This window comes from Pecten maximus, chromosome 1 (genome assembly GCF_902652985.1).
Source record: "Pecten maximus chromosome 1, xPecMax1.1, whole genome shotgun sequence".
In the NCBI taxonomy this organism is placed as follows: Eukaryota; Metazoa; Mollusca; class Bivalvia; order Pectinida; family Pectinidae; genus Pecten; species Pecten maximus.
The window spans coordinates 13181352-13202059 of NC_047015.1; the positions used below are offsets into that span (position 1 = coordinate 13181352).

A 20708-nucleotide genomic window follows, 5' to 3' on the forward strand; every position below is an offset into this window, starting at 1 on the left:
TGGTTTACTGGTGTTGAGGTTGTAGTGAGGATATAGTTTACTGGTGTTGTGGTTGTAGTGATGATATAGTTTATTGGTTTTGTGGTTGTAGTGATGATATAGTTTAGTGGTGTTGTGGTTGTAGTGAGTATATAGTTTACTGGTGTTAAGGTTGTAGTGAGGATATTGTTTACTGGTGTTGATGTTGTAGTGAGGATATAGTTTACTGGTGTTGAGGTTGTAGTGATGATATAGTTTATTGGTGTTGAGGTTGTAGTGAGGATATAGTTTAGTGGTGTTGTGGTTGTAGTGACGATATAGTTTACTGGTGTTGAGGTTGTAGTGAGTATATAGTTTACTGGTGTTGTGGTTGTAGTGAGGATATAGTTTAGTGGTGTTGAGGTTGTAGTGATGATATAGTTTACTGGTGTTGAGGTTGTAGTAAGGATATAGTTTAGTGGTGTTGAGGTTGTAGTGAGAATATAGTTTAGTGGTGTTGAGGTTGTAGTGAGGATATAGTTTACTGGTGTTGAGGTTGTAGTGAGGATATAGTTTAGTGGTGTTGAGGTTGTAGTGAGTATATAGTTTATTGGTTTTGTGGTTGTAGTGATGATATAGTTTTCTGGTTTTGAGGTTGTAGTGAGTATATAGTTTACTGGTGTTGAGGTTGTAGTGATTATATAGTTTAGTGGTGTTGAGGTTGTAGTGATGATATAGTTTAGTGGTGTTGTGGTTGTAGTGACGATATAGTTTACTGGTTTTGAGGTTGTAGTGAGTATATAGTTTACTGGTGTTGTGGTTGTAGTGAGGATATGGTTTATTGGTGTTGAGGTTGTAGTGAGGATATAGTTTATTGATGTTGTGGTTGGGGTGAGGATATAGTTTACTGATGTTAAGGTTGTAGTGAGTATATAGTTTACTGGTGTTGAGGTTGTAGTGAGGATATAGTTTACTGGTGTTGAGGTTGTAGTGAGGATATAGTTTATTGGTGTTGAGGTTGTAGTGAGGATATAGTTTACCGGTGTTGAGGTTGTAGTGATGATATAGGTTACTGGTGTTGAGGTTGTAGTGAGGATATAGTTTACTGGTGTTGTGGTTGTAGTGAGGATATAGTTTATTGGTGTTGAGGTTGTAGTGAGGATATAGTTCACTAGTGTTGAGGTTGTAGTGAGGATATGGTTTATTGGTGTTAAGGTTGTAGAGACGATATAGTTTACTGGTGTTGTGGTTGTAGTGGTGATATAGTTTAATGGTGTTGTGGTTGTAGTGGTGATATAGTTTTCTGGTGTTGAGGTTGTAGGGAGGATATAGTTTACTGGTGTTAAGGTTGTAGTGAGGATATAGTTTACTGGTGTTGAGGTTGTAGTGATGATATAGTTTACTGGTGTTGAGGTTGTAGTGACGATATAGTTTACTGGTGTTGAGGTTGTAGGGAGGATATAGTTTAGTGGTGTTGAGATTGTAGGGAGGATATAGTTTACTGATGTTGAGTATGTAATGATGATATAGTTTAGTGGTGTTGAGGTTGTAGTGATGATATAGTTTACTGGTGTTGAGGTTGTAGTGAGTATATAGTTTACTGGTGTTGAGGTTGTAGTGAGGATATAGTTTACTGGTATTGAGGTTGTAGTGAGGATAGAGTTTACTGGTGTTGAGGTTGTAGTGAGGATATAGTTTACTGGTGTTGAGGTTGTAGTGATGATATAGTTTACTGGTGTTGAGGTTGTAGTGAGGATATAGTTTAGTGGTGTTGTGGTTGTAGTGTGGATATAGTTTAGTGGTGTTGTGGTTGTAGGGAGGATATAGTTTTCTGATGTTGAGGTTGTAGTGAGGATATAGTTTATTGATGTTGTGGTTGTAGAGATGATATAGTTTAGTGGTGTTGTGGTTGTAGTGATGATATAGTTTAGTGGTGTTGAGGTTGTAGTGAGGATATAGTTTACTGGTGTTGTGGTTGTAGTGAGGATATTGTTTACTGGTGTTGTGGTTGTAGTGAGGATATAGTTTACTGGTGTTAAGGTTGTAGTGATGATATAGTTTAGTGGTGTTGAGGTTGTAGGGAGATATAGTTTAGTGGTGTTGAGGTTGTAGTGAGTATATAGTTTATTGGTGTTGAGGTTGTAATAAGGATATAGTTTATTGGTTTTGTGGTTACTATGAGGATATATATCGGAAGACCAATTCCTTTTTGGAAACTGTATATCTATATCGTACGTCTTGTTACTGTAGTAGAATACTCGTATAATACACTCCAGTAGAATTAGGCACAATATTTCAAGCTTTCTCTGTCTGGTCAGTACCAGCCACCACAATAAGTATAAGTATTGTTACAGAGCTACCACAGGCGAGGAGGTCGAGGCTCAGGAGATCTCTAATGGATATCCATCCTGCTGTCTTCTAATTATAACATTATATAATGATATTTGGAGACGGATACAGGGAATATATCAAACATATCGAAAGGTTACTCCCAGTGCGCATGTGTGTCCCTCCGGACACATATACCGACCGTGATCACAGGCGATGAAACAGTTCCGTGGTAAACGCTAAAACTCAAACGTCCAGACTGTTACTATATTCGACAATTGTTCATTTGTGTCCGAGCTCCAAAGTATTCTGAGACACACAATTTCCGGAGTGGTGCTGTCTAGCAAGTAATTTGACTACAAGCTTTATTTCCTGATCTCGGCTCCAAACGGACTGTCCGAGCCCATTTCTAATCTCATAAGTATACAGGATACTTTTCCGTGTACAACCTAGGGCTTGGAAGATATCGCGTTAATTTAGCGTGTAAACGCACGTGAATGTAATTGTCTCTCTGGTATATGACAATAATTCACTTTATTGGTTCATATAGGAATATTTACCGCGAAAAAACGCAGGAACTACCTTATTTTAATTTTGTTTGGCGTGGATGTTGTTTTGTGTGCACTTGTATGTGTGATTTTATTGTTTTTCTTTTGATTCATTGTTTGTTTTTGTCGTTATTTCGCCTCGGTAATTTGTCGTGTTGTTGATATTGAGCTATGGTGGGTTCGTTTTATTTTTCCTGTCTTGGCAAGATTCCGTCTTTTAGCATTGTCGCTTGATGTTTTCTCGCTGACAAAAAGAAAAACAGAAATCAATCGTGACATGAATGTGTTATGTTTATCTCCATTTTGTCTTGTGTTTATTTAAAAACAGACGTTTTCATACAATCCCTTAGAGACTATGGTATGGTACTGTTTGATCTATCAGGTATCAAAGACGGACAGGACGCCATCACCTTCGGGATTTTTACCGCATGTACGACTTTTCCTCAGTCAAAGAAAACAGGATGCTAAAAAAATGTTTATGAATTGCATGCGCGCTCTCCTCAGAGTAAACGCCCGTAATCCCCGTGTTCAGTTCAATTAATGTCAGTGACTTTAAGTTTACAGCTCATCAGTACATTTAATAACATATTTACAATACAATAAATGGGTGGACACTGCAATATAGAAATGTTCTACACAGGCGTTCATTTCTTACAGTATTTCGATATCGACCAGTCTTAATATGTAGAGTATGTGCTGAGAGATGTATTCTACACAAAGCAATTCTATAACGTTTTGGTATCAATGTATAGACTACTGCCAAGGTCGGTATATATCTACATACATAATGTTGTAGTGATATATCATCTACTAAATGTCTATACAAATGACAATATGAGGAATTCTCCAATAAAGTAAACATGTCGTGGATTGTCAAAACTTCTTTGCTTAATACACGACAGATCTATAGAAAAATTTAAATTGTTTTGAATTATCCACATATCACCAAGACCAAGTGAAAAAAGTTAATGTTTTACAAATATTAACCAATTAAAAATGAAAATTTCGCTTTAGCATGTACATTAACTCCTCATATGCAGCTCTAAGGATAGAATTCACAAAATTTTACAAAACTCCAACTGAACTTTTTCGATATCATCACCTTTGAACGAACCCCATACTTTGGATGTGTAGCACACTATACTGGAAACATGGATGTCAAAATGTTTTATTGAAGTATGACAGTTTGTTTTCATATTTTAACACCTTTGTAGTGATGCTAAAACAATCTATCGATCTTGCACTGATAATTGTTTTTGTACAATATTGAATTTATTATGAGATTTAAACATAATTCCAAGGTAAGTAAACTGTTGAACAACTTCTAGTTTCTTTTCGTACCTCCATACCTCCTTATTTCGTAACCAGCCTCCATTTCTAAAAACCACGATTTTAGTTTTATCAGTATTTACTGTCAGTCGCCATGAACTAGCGTAACCAAATAACCTATTCAACATGTTTTTCAGCTCTTCAGCTGATTCAGCAAGAAGCACCAGATCATCCTAATATAAAGAGACTAAGTACATCAAATTCATACGACTTGATACCATTAATAGTAAAATCATATTAAATCTTATTTACGTACATTGAAAACATAATTGTGGATAAAAGTTTCCTTTGGGCAAGGCCCAGATTATAAGCAAAAAATCAGAACATTTACCATTAGATAGGATACAGGACTTAACTGCGTTATACGTGACTTTTAAGACCAATAGCAATTGTTGATTGTTGATTGTGATATACCTCAGGTATATCAAGTGATTAGTTCACCAGTGTACACTATGTACCTCAGGTGTATAAAGTGATTAGTTCACCAGTGTACACTATGTACCTCAGGTATATAAGGTGATTAGTTCACCAGTGTACACTATGTACCTCAGGTGTATAAAGTGATTAGTTCACCAGTGTACACTATGTACCTCAGGTATATAAGGTGATTAGTTCATTAGTGTACACTATGTACCTCGGGTATATAAGGTGATTAGTTCATTAGTGTACACTATGTACCTCAGGTATATAAGGTGATTAGGTCACCAGTGTACAGTATGTACCTCAGGTATATAAGGTGATTAGTTCACCAGTGTACACTATGTACCTCAGGTGTATAAAGTGATTAGTTCACCAGTGTACACTATGTACCTCAGGTATATAAAGTGATTAGTTCATTAGTGTACACTATATACCTCAGGTATATATGGTGATTAGTTCACCAGTGTACACTATGTACCTCAGGTATATAAGGTGATTAGTTCATTAGTGTACACTATGTACCTCAGGTATATATGGTGATTAGTTCATTAGTGTACACTATGTACCTCAGGTATATAAGGTGATTAGTTCATTAGTGTACACTATGTACCTCAGGTATATAAGGTGATTAGTTCATTAGTGTACACTATGTACCTCAGGTATATAAGGTGATTAGTTCACCAGTGTACACTATGTACCTCAGGTATATATGGTGATTAGTTCATTAGTGTACACTATGTACCTCAGGTATATAAGGTGATTAGTTCACCAGTGTACACTATGTACCTCAGGTATATATGGTGATTAGTTCATTAGTGTACACTATGTACCTCGGGTATATAAGGTGATTAGTTCATTAGTGTACACTATGTACCTCAGGTATATAAGGTGATTAGTTCACCAGTGTACACTATGTTCATCCCTGGCCAACAACAATCTGTTATTTCTTGATATCTCATGCATAAAACGATTTTCCACAGCACTCCAGAACTATGACACAATATCATCACTACTATGTCATAACACGATCTACACGATCAATTTTTAATTTTCAGATTAATAGGCTGGAAGCTGTCATTGTTGAGGCTTGGTTACATTCATTACGTAGAATTGTGTTGACGGATTTTAATCTGAAGTCCCAGGCTGGGTATGATACAGTCGTTCTATCGCGGAACACGTTACTAACCGCTCGGGGTAATGCCACAGACTCCGTGGATCTATTGAATTACGCATGTACTCTTACAGTTTTCTGTTTCTGTGTAAACTCACAACGGTATTAGTGAATGGCAACAAACCCAGTGTGTTTGGATGATATTAATTTATAGAATTCCCTGATGAATATCCTGTCTGATCGGGACTCAGCACTTAACGTACAATAAAACAGCAATGTGGCCTGTTGGCTCACATATTTTACACAAACCACCCGATGTAATAATTTGACAAAATTATCCAATGTATGCCAAATTGATACAATAAAACGTTGCATTTCATGTTTAGAATTGAAATGATTTTTGTTGTTTTTTTCAGGAAATGTGGTGTAATGATATTTTTTCAGCAATTTTGATATGGCACGTACCAGGTTAAGGTGTACCGATCACTCCCAGACTGCATTGCGGCCCACGCTACTGAAACTTCTGATTGTTCTTGTGGAAATCCCTGTGAGAATGCCTATCATTTCTTTTTCATCTGTCCTCGTTATATCATACAAAGACGTATCCTTTACTCAAATCAACAACAAATTAATCTGGAGGTTGTCATTGATGTTAACACTTGCTTCTCAAAGGAAAAGAATATCAACCGGTAAGATGTAATCACAAACAATTTTAGAAATGCGGAGAATTATATAAAATCCGTCCAAAGGTTGGGGTAATATGATATAGTATCGTTTTGTTTTGTTGTTAGTTAGTTGGGTTTTTTTTAATTATTTGTATAAAGATTATATTCATTGAGATCATATTATGCTGTTTCTCAACTTACATAGTATGCATTGTAGAGTAGTGTTGTAATGACTTGTGCCTAATCCTTTATGCTTTTGAAGTAAATAAAATATGTTTAAGTCAATGGGAGAGAATGAAGGTTTTGTACTAGATGACACTTCCCTCATGACACAGTCTCTACATTTTCTAAATTATTATATATTTTTTCTTCAACATATGGTTTTACGTCTTCCGGTATCCGAAATGTGTGAAGTTCATAGTTGACATTGGTTGAATTCATTGTAAACATATTCTAGTGCAAATCGGAACAACTCGTCTTCCTAGAAAATGAGGAGGGGTTCCGATTGCTTCTAGCGACGCGGCTTCGTCACATCCGGTAGAACTGTTAAATGTTTTAGACTATATTGACCAGTTGTCATACTTGCCAAAGTTGATAGATTCTTTATCTAAAGGTGTTTATTGTAGGAGAGAAGTGGATTGGGACGACTGTTCCATGTGTTCACCACCCTATCACTGAATACATTGTCTCTCATACTGCTCTTGTCTCCTTTGTTAGATAATTTTAGTGTTAACTCTAGTTTCTCCCTAATTGCCCACCTCCAGTACATTTTGAATTATGCCAGTATTTTTCACTATTTTTAGACCTGTATCATACCCTACCGTAATCCATACTCTAAAGATGGGTAGTCCTATGTTTTAACCTAACTGAATACGGTATGTGTTAAGTATATTACTAGTTTGGTCGCCCTTCTCTGAACCTTTTCTAATGATATTTGGTCATTTTTTGAATAATGGCGACCATACCACTGTCATCTTTAGGCAAGGGCGAACTATGGATCTATACAAAATGCATGTTAACGTTTTGAATACGAGGCCAAGGTCGCGATTTACTTTGCCCATAGACGATTAAAAAGAGATCACTGAAGCTTATTTTCTCATTTACCATTATTCCCATATCCCTTTCTTTATCTACCTTAACACACGTGGTTATTTTTATATTTATGTGTTTACATTTGTCAACACTTACTTTTTATTTTTTAGTAACTCAATTAGCCATTATCTACCCATTGACAAACCCTGTCAAATCGGCTTGCAACGTTTATCCAATTTTCTCATACATAAGCTCTTTCATTTTGATGGTGTTTTTTCGACAAGTTCAGGGATGTCATTAATACAAATGAGAAAAATACGGGTCTAGAACACTCCCTTGCCCCGGGGACCCTGTGACTTTTGTCCTAACTACCGTATGTACCTTTGGAAACCCCTCTCTGTTCCTGGACGAAAGTCACGAATCCGACCGGACAGGTTTTACTTCCTGCCGTCTGTATACTTCTGGCTGCTTTTGCATGTTTTTTCTCTTCTATTATCTCGATATTGTCGATAGACGCGGTTTCTGAGTTATTATTAAAAACACAAAAGATAGCCCGGACTTTCGTCGACAAAGGCGCTGGCAAACTGTTAAGGACTTCCGTCTTTTCTGTGTCCGTTGACATGAGTTAGTACTTGTCCATTTCTATCTGCTTTGCTTTCATCACTGTTTTGGGATTTTTTTTTCGGGAAGGCTCGGATTCACTCTCGATTTTCTCCATCATACACTTTTCTTGATTGTAGACATTTTTTTCTTTCTTTTCTTGGCGTTTGATGGACTGAATTGTCGCTTCGTCAAGTTTGTGTTTCCCCTGGCTCCTGGTTTTCCCCTGGCTCCTGGTTTTCCTCTGACTCCTGGTTTCCCACTGACTCCTGATTTCCCTCTGACTCCTGGTTTCCGTCTGACTCCTGGTTTTCCTCTGACTCCTGGTTTTCCTCTGACTCCTGGTTTCCCACTGACTCCTGGTTTCCCACTGACTCCTGGTTTCCCTCTGACTCCTGGTTTCCGTCTGACTCCTGGTTTTCCTCTCACTCCTGGTTTTCCTCTGACTCCTGGTTTCCCTCTGACTCCTGGTTTTCCTCTGACTCCTGGTTTTCCTCTGACTCCTGGTTTCCCTCTGACTCCTGGTTTTCCTCTATCACCGGTATGTTGGTTTATTATTTCAGGCAACAATCATCTTTAGTCCCCTCACGAATGGCGATGTAACTTCGCCCAGAAAGTTTCATATCTGTTTGGCACTGTTGATAATCTCTGTATAACATTTGTAATTCAGGAAAACGAAGATATGGTCACTTGGGCCGAGACATGGCTCAACGACTAGTAGAATATTAGGGTGATATTCTTAATGCCAACCCTTGGCAGAGCCTCTGGTTAGACAACCATCAATATCATCCAAAGGGTTGGAGATTTCTCTGAGGAGTGCTTTATCTGTCTGACCCCGAGGGGTGTTCTATCTGTCTGACCCCGAGGGGTGTTCTATCTGTCTGACCCCGAGGGATGTTCTATCTGTCTGACCCCGAGGGATGTTCTATCTGTCTCACCTCGAGGAATGTTCTATCTGTCTGACCCCGAGGGGTGTTTTATCTGTCTCACCTCGAGGAATGTTCTATCTGTCTGACCCCGAGGGGTGTTTTATCTGTCTCACCTCGAGGAATGTTCTATCGCTCTGACCCCGAGGAATGTTCTATCTGTCTGACCCCGAGGGATGTTCTATCTGTCTCACCCCGAGGTATGTTCTATCTCTCTGACCCCGAGGGGCGTACTATTTGTCTGACCCCAAGGGGTGTTCTATCTGTCTGACCCCGAGGGATCGATATTCTAACTGTCTGACCCCGAGGGGTGTACTATCTGTCTGACCCCAAGGGGTGTTCTATCTGTCTGACCCCGAGGGATGTTCTGTCTGACTCCGAGGGGTGTTCTATCTGTCTCACCCCGAGGGATGTTTTATCTGTCTGACTCCGAGGGGTGTTCTATCTGTCTCACCCCGAGGGATGTTTTATCTGTCTGACTCCGAGGGGTGTTCTATCTGTCTCACCCCGAGGGATGTTTTATCTGTCTGACCCCGATGGGTGTTTTATCTGTCTGACTCCGAGGGGTGTTCTATCTGTCTCACCCCGAAGGATGTTTTATCTGTCTGACTCCGAGGGGTGTTCTATCTGTCTGACCCCGAGGGATGTTCTATCTGTCTGACCCCGAGGGATGTTCTATCTGTCTGACCCCGAGGGATGTTCTATCGGTCATAACCTAGGGGTGTCAGAGAGAAGCAAGAGACAAAGCTGCGAATAGGTCGGAGATAAATATGTGAATGATGGCAGAAACGATGGTCAATATAATCCTATTCTACTCATTTGTAAAAATCAGGTTTAAAAGGTATGCTGCCTTCTCTTGTGGACTGATCTCTGTGTCGAGGTACTGAAGGATTCCCAGTCAATTTGTTTTGCACCGGCTTGACTATGTGTGGTCGAAGGAAGCCCTTCAATGATTCCCGACTGTAAGGCAGCCCGCGTTCAATCGCTGTGTCTGTTCTACTTTTGTCTTGTGATTATAGTCGCCAATGAGGGCTGCTATATGTAGACTGGGTATGCGTGTTTTTATCGTTCGTCACTTGTCTTTGTTCTTTAGCAGGGTTTTGCCTGTGATTTTTAAGTGTTTTGTTCTGGGAATTTCTCTATGCTATAGTAAGCATCACGTTCGGATTCTTCGATATCCAAATTGTTGCCTATGCGTTTCGTCCGACCGCCCTGATTGGTTGACCGTTGTTGAACATAATGATGTTTCAATCTTTGTTTTCACGCTGGTCTAGTTCTTTAGTGCGTTTATCATCCAGGTTAAGTTCACTCTTGATGACGCTGTTCTTTATCCCATGTACTTGTTTTATTGATGGTTTGGTGTTTCAAGCTCTTTCATTTCTTAGTACAATATTTCCCATACGTACATTGCTTTTGATTTTCAATTCTTCTGAACGTAACAGCAAATATTTTCCATTGAAGGTAGGACATTCATACATGGCCATCTTAAACCAATGTTTCCTATATACTCGAACTTCTCCTTTGAAACGTCGGCACACTTGCAACAATAGTACAGATTAAAGCCAGAACATGATGTGTCCTTATCTTTGATCTTAAGTCCCAGTTCTTATCCTTTTTAGTCACGTGTTTTCAGCATTTCGTTGCACACTTTGGGTACTTGTGGGTTGATTTTGTGTGGCACATTTATACATGTTTAGTTATTTACTGATAAAACGGGTTTGAAAAAAGTGATATGGCCGTTCCAAACAATTATTTACGAAACACTTTTGACAGCAAAATTTGTCAAATGTGTACCACGAAAGTTTTAACGCGAAACACTTTAAACAGCTAAAGCTGTAAATTTGTACTATACATAGCCTAAACCGACCGTTACGCTGTTAAGAATTTTAAGTCGGTATCGGCATTCTTACAATTTGGTTTGGTATATAATTGAATTCATTGTTTTACTAAAATAGCTCCGTCCATCAATCTCCTGTGCCAAACTGTACCGTAGGTTCTGTAAATGAATACGGGCTGTTATGTTTTCAGTTAATTTGAATTGTCTATACGATGCTTCTCAAAATGTGTGTAATAAAAAAAACGTCAGAAACATAAAACCTAGGGTAGCGTGTGTAGACAGCTGGTCTCCATATCGTAGGCAGCCTGGTAAATACCAGAGGTTAGACCAAGTACAGGATCAATGTGAAATGGCACGGAGGACGACTAACTTGGTGTATAAAATAAAACACAAAAAATGGAGGGAAAAGTCATAAATAACGTATCGTAGTTATTATACCTAATTTGTCGGGCACGAATCCATGTAACGTGTCCTGTCTGTTTTCAACTGTCAGGGACCATTCTCAAGTTTAATGTCTGACAAGTAATTAGCAACAGACATTAAATCTTCATTTCCAAACCATGTTCACAAAATAGTAAAGCCGGCATGTCTTCTTATTTCCCATCTGTTTGGACGGTCGTCGGAAAATATCGTTAGATTGTGTTCGCCAGGCCAGTGTAATAAGGTCAAAGGTCACTCCCCACGTAAGTTTTTACCTAAATGCACCTTTGTGTTTTAAGTTTCCTTTCAAATGAAATAAAGCTGCCAAATTGTATTTGGGGCGTGACGTCAAAGTAATGCCTCTATCAATTACGTTTATGCGTGTAAAACTTTGAGTTGGAGGTATTGTTTTGTGCAACGTCGCAAAGAGGACAACATTTCCTTTGTTTTTTAATTTTTGCGTTTTCTGTATTCAAAACGATTTAACAGACCTATAGTCGCATTGTCTAAATTGATTTCGGGTGTACAATGTTCAAACATTGTTATATTGTTTCATCTGATTTCATAAGCATGTGGCATTATTTGGTACATCCGTTGAATCAATGAAATATTGTTAAACATTTTGTACGTCTACTAGACCAGTTACGTCACGAGCTACGTATAGGAAGTATCTGACACAGTAGGTCACACACTCGTTTAGATAAGGAAATAAAACCAATGAATGATTTTAAAGCCACATACTCACGAAGAAACATATATCAATGTTTACATTTTGAGCTTTTTACAGTTTTCGGACTTTATACACACCATTATCGTGAATCAGAATCCGAAAGAAAATGTGTATTAATGAAAGTATACGGGGAATTCCCAAAAATAATAACTGGCTGCCGGACAAAGTTTCTCTGAAAATTAGTCCCACAATGCAACGGCGGGTTTTACAGTCCATACAAAATGGCGGAACGCCACAAGCGTGGGCCTGGGAAAACGCAGAGATTCTACCAAAAAAGACACAAAAGTGTGTGGAATCGGCAAAACCTTTAGGAAAGGAAATGATTTGCTGGAACTTAAAGAGAGAAGAAAAGGAATAGACACGAATTCCGATTTTTCCGGACGTCTATTGGACTGCTGGTTAGCTTTTGAACATTGTCAACTTCACCGATCTAAGATTTTATCGATGTTTTGTTGTATGCATATTGCTACATTTTAAAATTAAAAAAATAAGCATTTAAATATAAACTATGTTTGTTTATTTTGTTCAGTTACCTGGGTATTACACGAATATTCTGTTAATATGTTTAAATGAAAGCATTATTGGGCAAAGTTCTGTAAACAACGGCCATGTGTGTAGTTTATGTGTAGTGCACGTTGTTAAATATAAATGCGGCGAGTTATTTTTATACACTGATGTCTCAAGGACTCCCCCGGTCAAGCGTCCAGGTCAGTGGTCATTTTAATGTTAGGAGAGCGTGAATGAGCATCTTGGATTGCCATTAATACACGTGTGCAACTAAAATTTCAGGTTGTTCAGGAGTATGTGGCTTAAAACTAATTGAAGAAACCAGCCATAGTGGAAATTTACAACAGATCATTGAAAACCAACCAAGATGGACATTTATTACAGATCATTGAAAACCAACCATAATGGACATTTACTACAGATCATTGAAAACCAACCATAATGGACATTTACTACAGATCATTGAAAACCAACCAAGATGGACATTTACTACAGATCATTGAAAACCAACCATGATGGACATTTACTACAGATCATTGAAAACCAACCAAGATGGACATTTACTACAGATCATTGAAAACCAACCATAATGGACATTTACTACAGATCATTGAAAACCAACCAAGATGGACATTTATTACAGATCATTGAAAACCAATCAAGATGGACATTTATTACAGATCATTGAAAACCAACCATAATGGACATTTATTACAGATCATTGAAAACCAACCATGATGGACATTTATTACAGATCATTGAAAACCAACCAAGATGGACATTTACTACAGATCATTGAAACCCACCAAGATGGACATTTACTACAGATCATTGAAAACCAACCAAGATTGACATTTATAACAGATCATTAAAAACAACCAAGATTGACATTTATAACAGATCATTAAAAACAACCAAGATTGACATTTATTACAGATCATTGAAAACCAACCAAGATGGACATTTATTACAGATCATTGAAAACCAACCAAGATGGACATTTACTACAGATCATTGAAAACCAACCAAGATTGACATTTATTACAGATCATTGAAAACAACCAAGATTGACATTTATAACAGATCATTGAAAACCAACCAAGATGGACATTTATTACAGATCATTGAAAACCAACCAAGATGGACATTTATTACAGATCATTGAAAACAACCAAGATTGACATTTATTACAGATCATTGAAAACCAACCAATTTGGACATTTATTACAGATCATTGAAAACCAACCATGATGGACATTTATTACAGATCATTGAAAACCAACCAAGATGGACATTTACTACAGATCATTGAAACGCAACCAAGATGGACATTTATAATAGATCATTGAAAACCAACCAAGATTGACATTTACTACAGATCATTGAAAACCAACCATGATGGACATTTACTACAGATCATTGAAACCCACCAAGATGGACATTTATTACAGATCATTGAAAACCAACCAAGATGGACATTTATTACAGATCATTGAAAACAACCAAGATGGACATTTACTACAGATCATTGAAACCCACCAAGATGGACATTTACTACAGATCATTGAAAACCAACCAAGATGGACATTTACTACAGATCATTGAAACCCATCAAGATGGACATTTATTACAGATCATTGAAAACCAACCAAGATGGACATTTATTACAGATCATTGAAAACCAACCATGATGGACATTTATTACAGATCATTGAAAACCAACCAAGATTGACATTTATTACAGATAATTGTAAACAACCATAGAAACATAGAACCGACCGAGATGGACACGATAGAATTGATTTCAGTATGAATTCTTTCACTGCGACATTAACGTTTGTTTTTTTTTATAAAAGAAGAATTACCACATGAAATTACTTTCGCATTATTAATCAGAGTAGCGAAACTTATTTCAAGAGAAACGAATCATAAGACGTTACAGAAGGTATTTAGCTCACCTGGACCGGGGAAATAGAGGTAATTCCTTTAAATCGCTACTTGTCATAAAGTTATACATGGATTTGAACCCAATTTGGTCCGAAACATCCTTGGGGGAAGGGGAACTGATTTTGCATAAATGGTGACTCTGACCCCCAAGGGGCCAAATGGGCGGGGCCCAATAGGGGAAATAGAGGTAATTCCTTTAAATCGCTACTAGTCATAAAATTATGAATGGATTTGAACCCAATTTGGACAGAAACATCCTTGGGGGAAGGGAAACATATTTTGCATAAATGGTGACTCTGACCCCCGAGGGGCCAAATGTGCGGGGCCCAATAGGGGAAATATGCCTTTAAGGCAATGCCTTTAAATCGCTACTTGTCATAAAGTTATGAATGGATTTGAACCCAATTTGGTCAGAAACATTCTTGGGGGAAAGGGAACAGTTTTGCATAAATGGTGACTCTGACCCCCGAGGGGCCAAAGGAGCGGGGCCCAATAGGGGAAATAAATGTAATTCATCTAAATCTCTACTAGTCATAAAGTGATGAATGCATGTTCTAAAAACTATTCTTGAGGTCTTTTAGACCTTAGATAGTCTGGACTTCATTATTTTTTTTGAAGCAGTTGGGATCCCCACACTATAACCATATATAGCATTGTTTGAGATTTACAAATAAAACAAATTGAACATGAACATTACTTTGACATTCTAATCCAACCAGGTGAGCGATACAGGCCCATGGGCCTCTTGTTTTGTAACGAAAAATATTAACATTCAGAGCAATTTGATCTGAATTAAAGAATATAGAACAAGTTGTTTTTAATGAGAAGGAATAACAGCGAGAGAAAACTCACATAGAAAAGAAAGTGAAGTACACTTGTAACAGTGAGAGTAAACTCACACAGAATGGAAAGTGAAGTACACTTATAACAGTGAGAGTATAAACTCACACAGAAAGGAAAGTGAAGTACACTTATAACAGTGAGAGTAAACTCACACAGAATGGAAAGTGAAGTACACTTATAACAGTGAGAGTAAACTCACACAGAAAGGAAAGTAAAGTACACTTATAACAGCGAGAGTAAACTCACAAAGAATGGAAAGTGAAGTACACTTATAACAGCGAGAGTATAAACTCACACAGAAAGGAAAGTGAAGTACACTTATAGCCGCTTCTGTGTCGTTTATAACGCTCGTAAATCCACATACTTTGTTTAACATGACAAATTGAAAGCATTACAACATACCAACAGCTAATGCTTAATTCTAGATTAGTGTTGTTGTAAGTGAACTTCTTAAACGTAATTTCAGCGCCAATAACACTTACACCCGCCCAGAGTAAACCCCCGAATCTCAGCTGACGTGTTCTATAATTCAACTTTCATCCCTCCTTCCGTCCCTCTACCATCTCACGTAGCCTCTACACTCGAGTCATGTCTGTTCTGCTCAGTTTGCTGCAAATTTCCGCATTGTTGGTTCAATGATCACATTTCTTTTCGATATAATGTAATTTTCAAGCCAATTAATAAACCCTAAATATATAAGTTAATAGGTCTTTTGGTTAGCGTTACGGTAGATCCCTGGCCTTCTCTGATGTGTAGAACCTCTGTATTATTTACTATCAATATGGCCTGCTTAATTAGACGAGGGAGGAAGAGGGAGGTACAGACCCACTCATATGTAATATTTACTTAAGATATTAGCGAGTAGATAAGGAAATTGCTTACCGACGTAGCTTCAAAAGCGTCAGTCTGTATAGGGCATGCCGATCGGAATTTCTCCGTACCCCAATATAAGGTAAACCTGTCGTTCCCAACAGTTTAACATTAAATTATCTTATATATATTTATAATACAAGAGGTAATATGAGCTATACTATGGACACCGCTCTGACCATATAGTCACGGCTATGGACATGGTACTGACTATACAGTCACGGTTATGGACAAAGGTCTGACTATACAGCCCCGACTATGGACAGAGGTCTGACTACATAGTCACGGCTATGGACAAAGGTCTGACTATACAGTCACGGCTATGGACAGAGGTCTGACTATATAGTCACGGCTATGGACAAAGGTCTGACTATATAGTCACGGCTATGGACAAAGGTCTGACTACACAGTCACGGCTATGGACACGGTACTGACTATATAGTCAAGGCTATGGGCAAAGGTAAGACTACACAGTCACGGCTATGGACACGGTACTGACTATATAGTCAAGGCTATGGGGAAAGGTCAGACTTTACAGTCACGGCTATGGACAGAGGTCTGACTATATAGTCACGGCTATGGACATGGTACTGACTATATAGTCAAGGCTATGGGCAAAGGTCTGACTACATAGTCACGGCTATGAGCAAAGGTCAGACTATACAGTCACGGCTATGGGCAAAGGTCAGACTACACAGTCACGGCTATGGACAGAGGTCTGACTATATAGTCACGGCTATGGACACGGTACAGACTATATAGTCAAGGCTATGGGCAAAGGTCAGACTATACAGTCCCGACTATGGATAGAGGTCTGATTATACAGTCACGGCTATGGATAGAGGTCTGACTTTACAGTCACGGCTATGGACAGAGGTCTGACTACATAGTCACGGATATGGACAAAGGTCTGACTATATAGTCACGGATATGGACAAAGGTCTGACTACATAGTCACGGCTATGGGCAAGGGTCAGACTATACAGTCACGGCTATGGACACGGTACTGACTATACAGTCACGGCTATGGACAGAGGTCTGACTATACAGTCACGGCTATGGACAGAGGTCTGACTATATAGTCATGGCTATGGACACGGTACTGACTATATAGTCAAGGCTATGGGCAAAGGTCAGACTATACAGTCACGGCTATGGACAGAGGTCTGACTATACAGTCACGGCTATGGACATGGTACTGACTATACAGTCACGGCTATGGACACGGTACTGACTATACAGTCACGGCTATGGACACGGTACTGACTATACGGTCACGGCTATGGGCAAAGGTCAGACTATACAGCCCCGACTATGGATAGAGGTCTGACTATATAGTCAAGGCTATGGGCAAAGGTCTGACTATACAGTCACGGCTATGGACAGATGTCTGACTATACAGTCACGGCTATGGACAAAGGTCAGACTATACAGTCACGGCTATGGACATGGTACTGACTATACAGTCACGGCTATGGACATAGGTCTGACTATACAGTCACGGCTATGGACAGAGGTATGACTATACAGTCACGGCTATGGACAGAGGTCTGACTATACAGTCACGGCTATGGACAGAGGTCTGACTATATAGTCACGGCTATGGACAAAGGTCTGACTATACAGTCACGGCTATGGACAGAGGTATGACTATACAGTCACGGCTATGGACAGAGGTCTGACTATATAGTCACGGCTATGGACAGAGGTCTGACTACATAGTCACGGCTATGGACAAAGGTCTGACTATACAGTCACGGCTATGGACAGAGGTATGACTATACAGTCACGGCTATGGACAGAGGTCTGACTATACAGTCACGGCTATGACCAGAGGTCTGCCTATACAGACTTGGCTATGGACAGAGATCTGACTATACAGTCACGGCTATGGACAGAGATCTGACTATACAGACTTGGCTATGGACAGAGATCTGACTCTATAGAGGTCTGACTATACAGCCACGGCTATGGTGATCCATCCATCCATCCATACATACATACATGCATAGTCGAGGGGACTAAACGTTTTACCAAAAATTGTAAAACAATTATGCTTCGCAGACTACAGTTTGATTCTGAACCAGTAATCTAAAATCAGGCAATACCCTTTGTATAGCTCAATGGAGCCATTATACAAAACCTTTGGTCGTGAGTTTACACGAACATGAAAAAAGAACAAGAGCTGATACCATAGTTGAATAAAGAATTAACTTACCCCGGTAATTCGACGCTTTTGTAAACATGTATCCAAATATAATACGTGATATTAGTAACTAGAGAGCAGAATCAATGGAATATCAGCCACTTGATGCGAACCACTTCGTAATCACCACAAAACACATCCTGCTAATGTGCCAGATATGAACACGGAATTACACTTGGTCTGGTTAATCCGTGATGTAGCATGAATGTTCACGATTGTCACAATCCAGGAATGCATTAAGCGTCGGTAAGCAGCACGTGAGTCCATTCACTGACAAACGCACCCAAAACACCAAGGCAAATTGTTGCGTGGTACATATGTACGAATGCACCCTTACTACTGCCGTAACACTGTTGTGTGGTACGAACGCACCCTGGCTTCTAGAGAACTTTGAGTGTATTGGACGTATGATGTCAGGTTAACAGGTTTACATCCCGGGAGCATGTTGTTAACGCCGACACCAATTATCCTTAATCCGCACGTGGGGATGGTCAGTTGATCCAAGTGGCGTAATATGCAATCTGCGGCGTATTCAACACGTCACCTGGTGGACAAGTGGCGTAATCAACATCGACCCAACACACTGACCAACTGTTTGACAAATGTATTTGCGTGTTGGATATTGGTAAAGTGTAACAGTGCCGAGGGCTTCCTTAAGTTTAGATAATAATTCCTTCAATTCCAGTAATTGTAAAGCTGACACAAATTATAAGTGTAATTACAAGATACTCCGAAAGACATTTGTAGTTGAAATTGTGCCAACTCTCATATCGAAGAAATCCCGTAGGGTTTGATTTCATTATACCAGGAGAGTCTGGCCTCGTTTGCGCTGTTAACATCTGTATGTAACTAGATGATACTTGGTGCAATGCTAGGCTGTTTTATAATCTTAATGATAATTCCTCATATTCACTGAAACGTTTTTATTGTCTTGCCATAATGATCTTTCTGTGCCAAACGAGTGACCGCTAGTCAGACCTTTAACCCCGTCATGGAAGTCGTTTACTGTAGTTAGCCGCTGGATATAGTTATGCTTGGCCGTAGTCGCTGTTTTCATGTTTTTTGTTATTTTTTTTTTATGATGATTATAATCCTAGTTAGGCATGCGATTGGGGTTTATAAAAGTATCTTATGTAGCTTTGACATACACCGTGTACAGTTATTGGATTCGAACCAGCAGTGCAGAATAAGTACGGTACAAATAATGCAATGCAATTGGATCTCGCTTGAGTTTCCTCGCAATACAAACTAAAATATGACTGATCTATGATAAGAAATAAATCTTGAAGTGTATGAAGGAGCAAACAGAAGGAACATTCACGTTCGGCAATATGACGTCACACCAGGGATCATTCGCACAAACCTGCTGAAACATCGCATGGTATACATGTATCAGGCTACTTCCGTACACATTTCCTGAACGTCACATGGTACATGTATCAGGCTACTTCCGTACACATTTCCTGAGCGTCACATGGTACATGTATCAGGCTACTTCCGTACACATTTCCTGAACGTCACATGGTACATGTATCAGGCTACTTCCGTACACATTTCCTGAGCGTCACGTGGTACATGTATCAGGCTACTTCCGTACATATTTCCTGAGCGTCACATGGTCCCAGACAACTTCTGAATACCCTCATAGAACATACTCGCGGATATGTGATATGGCGCCAGCTAACTTCTGGACATACTCGCTAAAATGTCACATGTTATCAGACCAGTTTGGTATATCATGGATGACAGTGGTCACTTTCCGAATTACTTAGGTGTACACAAGGCACGAGGAAAAATGTGCTATATTTGGTTTCTCAAATGAGTGACAGCCCGTTACCACACACCGTGAGAAAGCTTCACCAATGAACACCACGGCCGTGTGAGAGATAGAGACTTCAAACGACAGATATTCTAAATCATGGGTTACTATAAGTGGTATTTATCATCTTACTTTATAGAAAGTATATACAATCTTTGAAATAAGAACACAAAGAAATTCAGACCGAATGAAATATCTCCCCTCGGATATAAATACAGGTTTTGCAGTTTGTTTTATATAACAGATTATTGATATTTCAATGAGTGACTCGGTATTGTAGTTATTTATGGCTGTAGCTAGGGTTCCTAGTAAAACCTATTAAGACATACACTTTCGAGATACAACCGTCTGTTATAATGAAACTTTCTATGACCTTGAACTTTGTTTGGTTACTGTCCCAATGATGATAACGAAGCAGGCAATCATTTGTTAGATCCCTTGTTATATATATATACAGACAATTCTACAATACAACACTGGCGTACAATTCCAATGATCTCTCGATTGTTATATATAAACAGACAATTCTACAATACAACACTGGCGTACAATTCCAATGATCTGTCCCTTGTTATATAAACAGACAATTCTACAATACAACACTGGCGTACA

General features: G+C 38.9%; 2 protein-coding genes across 2 annotated transcripts in view; both read right to left on the reverse strand.

Annotated features, from left to right (window-relative positions):
- Window positions 1-18985, reverse strand: part of LOC117325434 (solute carrier family 22 member 4-like) — a 61304-nt gene extending 42319 nt beyond the window's left edge. The window contains exon 1 of the mRNA XM_033881638.1: window positions 18290-18985. The gene's annotated coding sequence lies outside the window, so the exon portion shown is untranslated. The remainder of the gene's footprint in view (window positions 1-18289) is intronic.
- LOC117329684 (serine/arginine-rich splicing factor 4-like) lies at window positions 8017-10401 on the reverse strand. Its single transcript, XM_033887797.1, has 2 exons — window positions 10324-10401; window positions 8017-8523 (listed from the first exon to the last, which is right to left on the reverse strand). The coding sequence occupies exons 1-2, from the start codon at window positions 10399-10401 to the stop codon at window positions 8017-8019; spliced, it is 585 nt and encodes a 194-aa protein (XP_033743688.1).
- Window positions 18986-20708: the final 1723 nt, after the last annotated feature.

Bases quoted from the DNA above. Each gene is read 5' to 3' on its own strand.
- LOC117329684 (XM_033887797.1), bottom strand. From the start codon at position 10,401: ATGGCCATGTATGAATGTCCTACCTTCAATGGAAAATATTTGCTGTTA. The intron at 8,524-10,323 runs GTACGTATGGGA...TACCGGTGATAG, and splicing joins AATTGAAAATCAAAAGCAAT to AGGAAAACCAGGAGTCAGAG.